At 41.7% G+C, this 9,523-nt stretch overlaps 1 protein-coding gene across 3 annotated transcripts; it reads left to right on the top strand.

Annotated features, from left to right (window-relative positions):
• The first annotated feature begins 443 nt into the window (after positions 1–443).
• On the top strand, positions 444–6,810 carry LOC144284871 (protein RoBo-1-like). 3 transcript variants are annotated; one of them, XM_077849984.1, is made up of 5 exons: positions 444–633; positions 1,263–1,426; positions 1,836–1,989; positions 4,764–4,895; positions 6,504–6,810. In XM_077849984.1, the coding sequence occupies exons 2-5, from the start codon at positions 1,376–1,378 to the stop codon at positions 6,614–6,616; spliced, it is 450 nt and encodes a 149-aa protein (XP_077706110.1). In that variant the 5' UTR covers positions 444–633; positions 1,263–1,375; the 3' UTR covers positions 6,617–6,810. The 3 variants fall into 3 exon arrangements, 2 of the variants coding, with proteins under 2 accessions (XP_077706110.1, XP_077706109.1); XR_013353280.1 differs by having other exon boundaries at positions 444–1,426; positions 1,698–1,989; XM_077849983.1 differs by having other exon boundaries at positions 444–1,426.
• The last annotated feature ends 2,713 nt before the right edge of the window (positions 6,811–9,523 follow it).

The raw sequence follows: 9,523 nt of genomic DNA on the forward strand, positions 1-9,523 counted from the left end.
GGGGTGACTGGGTGGCGGGCACTGAGGGTGGCACTTGGCGGAATGAGCACTGGGTGTTATACTATATGTTGGCCAATTGAACTCCATAAAATATATATCTTTTTTTTTTTTTTTAAAGGAAGGATAAAGTGGGTGACCTCCAACCACTCCCTAGTCTTTAAATAGTGATCTTGCAGGCTTTTCCTCAGCTCCTGAAAGGATAAATTTTAAGATAGGTGGGGTGTGGGGCAGGGAGGTTGGATTTCCTTCCTAAATTGGCAAAATTCAAATGAGCTTTTTGAGGAGAACGTTGATTAGAGGTTAGAAAGAATGCTAGGATCTTCCTAACAAATCATGGCTCCATCACTTTGTTAGAGAACCGATGTGTCATGAATCTGGCTCTTTATGACAAGGTGACTTTGGAATCAAGATGTCAGGGTTCTTGATTAAAGGGCTATTGGCAGGCTCAGAACTTTCTAGCACACAGAGAGCTGTTATCTATTCCCCAGAACAGTGACTTCTGCATCTTGGCCAAATCATCCTGTTTCAGCTTTGCAAGGAGCTACAACACCTTCCACAACTGTGTGAAAAAGAAATCCTCTATGTGAATTCTTCCTGGGGTGAAGGACCTTCTCCCCAGGCCCTTTAATGACAGTAATAGCATCTTTTTCAACTTTGCATTCCTAACAAGAGGCATTTCTGTTATAAAACTAGGGTTTGCCAAATTATGCCTTGGCAAATGAATGAGTGGATGAATTAATGGGGAACCCTGTCCAGGAGTTGAGTTGCTAGACAAGATACCTGGGCTCCATGGCTCCGACCCTTCTCTTCTCAGTTAAGCCTTCTTCAGGGCCACCATGCCTCCATCTTCAGCCCTAAAGAGTCTCCTTACCACCTGTGTTCTCACTGCCTTGGTTTCCAGCATTGTGGGTAGATTGGACAAATGGCCTCTTTCCCCCTGCCCCCAGGTTGGAAGAGTAAAATGGACAATACAAAACAGAAATGCCTACTTGGGAGAGACCAGGTCCTGCTTCAGGAGCCGGACTGAACTCTGCAGGGTTGGGGACCCTGATCAAGCACCTGGGCAGTGGGCAGCTGAAAGGCCTGAGCCTGAACACTGAATGGGGCCTGATGTGGCCAAGTGGGCTCATTCAGCCCTACAGAAAGTGGGCTTCATGGTGTCTTGATTCTCAGGAATGTTTGGCTATTGGAAGTATCAACTATGATTCTTGACAGTTTTCATTCCTGAATTATTTTTTAAACACTTTTTATTTCCTTTTTAGAGAGTTATAAATGTTCAAGCTGCTCTCTTAATGCATGTAGTGCTGACCTGCAAACGACTTGTGAAGCGTCTCAAAGCTGCTTCATATATAAGCAAGAATTGAGGACATCAAGTATGTGCCAGGCCTCTCCCCAGGTTGTTCATCATGCAGGACAGACAGAAAAGGTGCCTAGAGTGAAGGAGTTTGCTGTATTTAGTGACTAGATGGAGTTCCTTACTTTCCTGTGCATCTTCTATTTTACCCTACTTTTTTATGTTGAATTCAGCCCAGATAGGACTGGGGGTGTGGGGTGGCGGGAGGAGGCAGGGTGGGAGACAGTGGGAAAAAGACTGGACAATCCTTGTTCTGCATCAACCTCATTGAAGTGTGACACTCCTATTCTAACAAGTGTTAACAAACCATCCCTCCACTGGTTTATTCCATGGACCAACGCAGAAGGGCTCCTTAAGAAGTGGAAAGACTAAAGACAAAAGGATTTGAAGCATGGAATCCTTTAATAATGGTAGCCCATTTGGACATCGCTCTCTCTTTGGTTCAAAGAAGAAATTCCTTCTGGGGTTTGGTTTTGTACAGGGAAGCTCTTACAATATGTTGGAGAGAAAGGTTGTTCTTCAAGCAAGCAAGTGTGTCCCAAGGACCTTCTCAGCAACACTAGGAGATAATCAAACATTCAGGTACAACTACCAGTGCTGCCAAGAGGAGCTCTGTAGCCAAGGGGACTTCCAAGGTGAGTGCCAACACATCTCTGCTCTCCCTCCCTTCCCATCCTTTATCCCAATCCATTGTCTTATGTCTGTCTTCTAAGTACCTTCCTACGACCTGTCTCTCTGTTTCTGAGCTGCCTATTGATTTTGCTCACTGACTCACTGACTGTCTTTCCTTCCTGTGAAGGGATAGGCACAAGCCCTTCTTTTAGACTGAATGGCAGCTGGGCGGCTGGGATGGGTCCTCAGGATTTACACTAAGTATGAGTTTGTGGGTTTAAATTGTTTGCTTTTCCATTCCAGTTGAAAAGTTGTTTGTCCTTGCCTATTTATTTCTGCACTCTCTTAACAGTATTTTTTTATTGAAGTATAATTAACATACAGTATTATATTAGTTTCAGGTGTACAATATAGTGATTCAACAATTCTATATATTGCTCAGGACTCATCAAGATAAATGTACTCTTAATCTCTCACCTATATAATACATCCTCCACCCACCTACCTGCTAGCAACCATCAGTTTATTCTATTTAAGAGTGTTTTTTGTTTGCCTTTTTAAAAAACCTTTGTTTGTTAATTTGTTTTGTTTTTTAAATTCTATATATGAGTGAAATCATATGATAGATATTTATTTTTCCTTGACTGACTTATTTCACTTAGCATTTATGCTCTAAATCCATCCATGTTGTTTGAAATGGAAAGATCTCATCCTTTTTTTTTTTATTTTTTTATTTATTTATGATAGGCACACAGTGAGAGAGAGAGAGGCAGAGACACAGGCAGAGAGAGAAGCAGGCTCCATGCACCGGGAGCCCGACGTGGGATTCGATCCCGGATCTCCAGGATCGCGCCCTGGGCCAAAGGCAGGCGCCAAACCGCTGCGCCACCCAGGGATCCCCAGATCTCATCCTTTTTTATGGTTGTGTAATATCCTCTGTAATATCCTCTTGTATAGACACGCCTGGGTGGCTCAGTGGTTAAGCATCTGACTTTGGCTCAGGTTGTGATCCTGGGGTCCCAGGATTGAGTCCCACACTGGGCTCCCTGCAGGGAGCCTGCTTCTCCCTCTGCTTATATTTCTGCCTCTCTTTCTCTGTGTCTCTAATGAATAAATAAAATTTATTTATTCACACACACACACATACATATCACATGTTCTTTATCCATTCTTCAGTCCATGGACACCCGGGTTGTTTTTTCATATATCAGCTATTGCAAATAATTCTACAATAAACATAGGGGTGCATATATCTTTTCAAATTAGTGTTTTTCATTTTCTTTGGGTAAATACCCCAGTAATGAAATTATGGAATCACATGGAATTTTCCATTTTTATTTTTTTGAGGATCCTCCATACTGTTTTCCACAGTGGCTATACCCAAATTGCATTCCTACCAACAGTACACAAAGATTCCTTTTTCTCTGCACCCTCACAAATACTTGTTATTTCCTATGTTTTTTATTTTAGCCATTCTGACAGGCATAAAGTGATATCTAATTATAGTTTTAACTTGCATTTTCCTGATGATCAGTGATGTAGAGCATCTTTTTTTATGTGTCTGTTGGCCATCTGTATATCTTTCTTGGAAAAATGTCTATTCAGGTCCCATGCCCATTTTTTAATTGGATTATTTGTGGGGGTTTTTTGATATTGAGTTGTATAAGCTCTTTATACATTTAGAATATTATTTATATATAATTTTTATTATTGTTTATATTATTTATATATTTTATTATTTTTATATTATAAATTATATATTATTTATATATTTAATTATATATTTAAAAGATATATATGTAATTTGCAAATATCTTTCTTCATTCAGTAGGTTGCCTTTTTATTTTGTTGGTGATTTTCTTTGCTATGCAAAAGCGTTTTATTTTGGTGTAGTCCCAGTAGTTTATTTTTGTTTTATTTCCTTTGCTTAAGGAGATATATAAAGAAAAATGTGTCTACAGATGATGGGAAATTACTTCCAATGTTTGGTTATGGACTGGAAGAACGAATATTGTTAAAATGTCCATACTACCCAAGCAATCTACAGATGTGCAATTCCTATCAAAATACAACAATATTTTTCACAGAACTAGAGAAAATAAAACTAAAATTTGTACCACAAAAGACTGAGTAGCCAAAGCAATCCTGAGGGAATAAAGCTCAAAGTATCACAATACCAGATTTCAAGATACACTACAGAGCTGTAGTGATCAAAGCAGTATGGTACTGGCACAAAAATAGACACATAGATCAATGGAACAGAAGAGAGAATGCAGAAATAAACCCATGCTTGTATGGTCAATTTATCTATGGCAAAGGAGAGAAGAATATACAATGGGGATGAGGCAGTCTCTCCCAAAAATGTGCTGGGAAAACTGGGCAGCTACATGTATACAAAAGAATGAAACCAGACCACTTTTTTATGCCATCCACAGAAATAAGCTAAAAATATATTAAAGACTTAGATGTGAAACTTGAAATGATAAAATTTCTTACCAGTATTTTTTAAGACCACAAGTTACCTTCTGTCATCTAAGCATTTTTCTCCAGCCAGGGCAAAGGATCAATTCATGAAAGAAGCAAATAAACCAAATTCCTATAAGATCCTCTATTTTTCCACTTAATACTTACTCCCCTCCACATACACACACACCCTCTATGCCACCCTAGTTTTAAATAATTTTGATTTGGGGTGGAGGAATCATGGAATAAGCATGATCTTGGTTGGGGGATAATAATGCTCTGAGCTCCTTTTATGGCTTACTCTTTAAGATGAAATTTTTCTTTCTTCATTCAGTGCCTCAGAAATCCTCAGTACCCAATGGCATTAAGTGTCCTGCCTGCTACAATGTGTATGACATTTCCTGCGACCCAGTTCTTCTTGCCTGCACTGGTACAGAGACAAAGCATGTGGAAGTTATTGGCATAGGTACAACTATTTCCACAGGATTCTTGGTGTTCATTTTCTCAAAGGATATATCTGTGCTAGATATCTTTGCTGTGTAATCATTACTCCAAAACTTGGCAGTTTAAAACAATGAGCATTTATTATTTCATGGCATCTGAGGGTCAGGAGTCTGGGAGTGGCTTAGTTAAGTGCTACTGGCTGAGTTTCTCATGAAGTTGTAATCTAGCTGTCAGCAGGGCCTGTCACCAGGAAGACCTGCTTCCAAGATCACCCACGTAGTTGTCAGGCTTGATTCTTCTCTACATGGGTCTCTGTGTGGGCTGCCTGGATGTCCTCATAATGTATTCCCCCACAGCAAGTGATGAGAGAGAGAGAGAGAGAGAGATAAGAGAGATGGAGGGAGGGAGGAAGAGCACTAACTGGCATTTCTCAGGGCAAATGATGACGGAGGAAGAAGAGGAGGAGAAGAGGGAGGGAGGAAGGAGATACTACAGTTTCAAAGTAATCAAATATCAGAAGTGACATTTCTTCACTTCTGTTGTATCCTGTTGGTTGCACAGATCAACTCTGATACAACATGGGAGAAGAGTATACAAGGACATGAATACTAAGAGATTGAAGGCCATCCTAGAGACTAACTACAATGTACAGCAGAGGCTGATACAGAGCCAAGTCCTAGTTCACTCTCCAAAGTTTGGAGGGAGCCATCTATCAGAAGAGAGAAGGGAGGAGAGGAGAGGATGAGGAGAGGAGAGGGAAGATGAAGAGAACATAACTGCTTCCCACAGCAGATTCTGAGACTTGGGAACATGTCATATCATGATCTCCTTGAATGGGAACTTGGGTCATTGGCCATCACCCTCTTCAACAAAGAGGGTGATACCTCAGTTCTGGTTTTATCATCACTACCATTATTGCTATTACCCAAATCCCATGATTCAGCACTTTATTTTTCATGATATGATTCTGAAATCTGCAGAAGGACTTGCCATTTTCCTGAGAAAAGTATGGACTTGTAATAAAATGCAAACATGCAGGGATCCCTGGGTGGTGCAGCGGTTTGGCGCCTGCCTTTGGCCCGGGGTGCGATCCTGGAGACCCGGGATCGAATCCCACATCGGGCTCCCGGTGCATGGAGCCTGCTTCTCCCTCTGCCTGGGTCTCTGCCTCTCTGTCTCTCTCTGTGTAACTATCATGAATAAATAAATAAATAAATCTAAAAAAAAAAAAAAAGAAGAAGAAGATGCACACATGCTATTCAGATAGAAAACAACAGGTACCAAGGGGCTGTTTAGCTGAATACATGAGTTCTGATCTCAGGCTTTTTCCTCTCTTCCAACCATCTCTCCCCTAGTCAGAAGGCACTGACTCCAGTCTCAGCTATGCATCTGACACAGCAGGGGCCCTTTGGGATTCATCCTAAACTGAGATGTCGGACCCAAAGGGAACTAAGTCTTGGTCCCTGGACAGAGATGGAGCTGTGGTTCTTGCTTCTTTCACATAAGGCGGAGGGGAATTCTGGGGCATTTTGTGTACCCTTTTCTTCCCCGAGGGAGGCGGATAGGATAGGATGTGGGTAAAGAGGGGAGACAAGAGAGAAGACTAACTCTTGGATTTTTCTTTTGGCAGATAGTCCTATATTTATGATTTTTGCCATGGGTTGTGCTACTGAAACTGTCTGCAACTTGAGGAATATAAATATATTGAATAACATAAAAATCCATACCAACTGTACAGAATAAAGCAATGGAGATCCCCACTGATGTTCATCACCTCATCAATCTTGACTGGTCCCTTCTTGCTCAAAGCCTTGCTTTGAAGTTTACACACTTCCAAGCTCATAATCCTACAAACCTAAAATGTTGGAGTCCTCTGATGACTCCCCTCCCCAACATTCCCCAGACATTGCATAATTAAATTGCTGATATTTCCTTAAGTATGTTTGTAATCATTTGTTAGTAACTCAGGTGAAAAAAAAATCTTATGGGGAGGGGTCCCTGGGGTAGCTCAGTGGTTGGCACCTGCGTTTGGCACAGGGAGTGATCCTGGAATCCTGGGATCGAGTCCTACATCAGGATCCCTGCATGGAGCCTGCTTCTACCTCTGCCTGTCTCTGCCTCTCTCTCTCTCTCTCTTTCTGTGTCTCTCATGAATAAATAAATAAATAAAATATATTTTTAAAAAATCTTATTCATTCATCTAATGGATTCTTTCTTCAACCCAAGTAATAAGTAAGGAAATATTAGATAGCATCTCAGGCTGTGTCCTCCACAAGTCAGGGGCAGTCACAGCCATTCTTCATGTGATGCCATGAGGAAGCAGAGGGGCAAGGAATAACCCTTACAGGATCCAAACTATGATGTCCTCATGGTGCTGAACACAACGGACACCCTGATACCTGCTCAGATGGATCTCTTGATTCTCCAAATTCAGTTTCCTACAGGGTGTAGTAAGTTGCTTAAAAGAAAAGAATACCTCACACGTAATTATGACCTTCTGGGAAGCAATCTGTTGTCTGTATCATGCTGGGGACCTCACACTCTATAAGCTTATCTGAGCCTGAAATCTACATAGACTGTGGCCTTCTCCTTGGGGCTATGTCTCCATTTTCTCCTCCCTGGGCTTTTGAGGAGGCAGTGTGCAGAGTTTATATGTCCAGGACTCATTTTATGCACATTCTCACTGTGTGCTCAGCACAGTGATGGAAACTGTAAAATACACAGGGTCCTCCCTCAGGGATAAGGAGCTAACCCACAGAGAATGATGAAAGGATTGCATGTAACTGCACGGAAAAGGAGGTAGAGTCAATGCTGGTACACAAAGGCGGTAAACTGAGACAAGGCTTGAGGAAGGAATGTGTATGAAAGTGAAGTTTCCATTGGGGAAATGGTAGGCTAAAAAATGGTTAAACAGCAAAGTCCCCAGAAAGGCAGTAAATCAAAATAGAGCCTTCACAGGAGACCTTTGATAAGGAAACCCTTAGGGTAATAATGGGAAATCCTGTGCTGATTCAACTCCAAGGAGGTCACATCAGCTCAAGTGGGCTGGTGTTGCTGTTACCACCACATACATTTTACAGAGGAAAAGTGGCAACAGGATGGAGACTCTAACCCAAATGGTCAATTTACAATCTTGGACTTTATTCTCTGTGCCATCCTGCCTCTCAACCAATAACCAAGTCCTGGACACATTAGTTAGCTTGGGGCTACCACAACAAAGCAACATGAACAAGGTGGGTTAAGCAATAAAAAAATTACTTTTCTCAGTTCTGGAAGCTGGAAGTTTGAGACCAAGGTGCCATCAACACTGTTGTCTTCTGAGGTCTCTCTTGGGCTATTTCCCCCGTGTCTTCACATCATCCTTCCTCTACATGTGTCTGCTATATATTGGATGTTTGTGCAGCCTACTCCCAAGCAATGGTATTGGATAGTGGGGACTTTCAAAGCCTGCCACCCTCATGAACAGCATTAGTGCCCTTATAAAAGAGGCTCCACAGAGCTCCCTTGCCCCTTCTACTGTGTGAGGACACAATGAGATGGCTGTCTATGAACCTGGAAGAGAATCCTTACCAGACATTGAGTCTGCTGGTCCCTTGGTCTGGTCTTCCAGGCTCCAGAACTGTGAGAAATAAATTTCTGTTGTTTATAAGCCATCAGTTGTGTGTTATCTGGTTGTAACAGTTCAGATGGACTAAGGCAGTGTCTGTGTCCCAATCTTCTCTTATAAGGATATCAGCCTGATTGGATTAGGGCCCACTATAGTGACCTCATCCTAAAAGGCTATGTCTCCAAATACAGTAAAATTCTGAGGTATTGAAGACTAGGACTCCAACATATTAATTTTGGCAGAACACAATTCAACCCATAGCAAAGGGTTATAGAGTAAATGACTTTAGGCATTTAGAAAAACTTTTCAGCTATTGCTCCAGTAGGAAGTGGTTGGCGCAGTGTCAATACACAGTGTATACTTAATAAGCATAACCCATTATTCTTTTTCTTCTCTGCATCCTTCTCATCTATACCCATTATCTTCCCATTTCTTTTCCCCAATTTTCCTTTCATTTTTCTACTAATTATTTCCCCATCTTGCTAATCTTTCCCTGAACTTCATTCTCTTCTGGAATAAGCAATGTGGGTGTCAACAGTCATATCTCCAAGAGAGCACTGCAGTCATTCATGGGTGTGGCAGCCAATTGATCACTGTATTCTGTGGGTAAGAATATGGGGCTAGAGAGCAGCATCTGCATCTCAGGAGAGAGATTCCATGAGGTCAGGGACCTCTGAAAGAACACATTTGTCCGTTTCTTCAAGATATCAAATAGGAAGAGGGTGGTAAGATGGGGAAATAGCAGGTGGTAAGATGGGGAAATAGACCCTAGGCTTCCCTCATCCCTTTAACACAGCTTGATAAATATTAAATAATTCTAAACACTCAAGAAATCAATCTGAGGACTGATAGAAAAAACTGCACAAATAGAGGGAGAGAAAAGACACATTGTGGAGGATAAGAGGTGTGGAGATGTGATTGGGGGGGGGGGGGAGAATCAGGTGCTGCAGAGAGGAGGGAGCCCTGGTGATGGAGAGAGGTTCGAGAAAGAGAAAGGAATGCTCTGGGATCACACAAGGAAAACACTTTCCCCAAACCATTGA

Source organism: Canis aureus, chromosome 15, assembly GCF_053574225.1.
Source record: "Canis aureus isolate CA01 chromosome 15, VMU_Caureus_v.1.0, whole genome shotgun sequence".
In the NCBI taxonomy this organism is placed as follows: domain Eukaryota; kingdom Metazoa; phylum Chordata; class Mammalia; order Carnivora; family Canidae; genus Canis; species Canis aureus.

Bases quoted from the DNA above. Each gene is read 5' to 3' on its own strand.
- LOC144284871 (XM_077849983.1), top strand. From the start codon at position 1,376: ATGTGCCAGGCCTCTCCCCAGGTTGTTCATCATGCAGGACAGACAGAA. The intron at 1,427-1,835 runs GTGCCTAGAGTG...GGTTTTGTACAG, and splicing joins ATGCAGGACAGACAGAAAAG to GGAAGCTCTTACAATATGTT. The intron at 1,990-4,763 runs GTGAGTGCCAAC...TTCTTCATTCAG, and splicing joins TAGCCAAGGGGACTTCCAAG to TGCCTCAGAAATCCTCAGTA.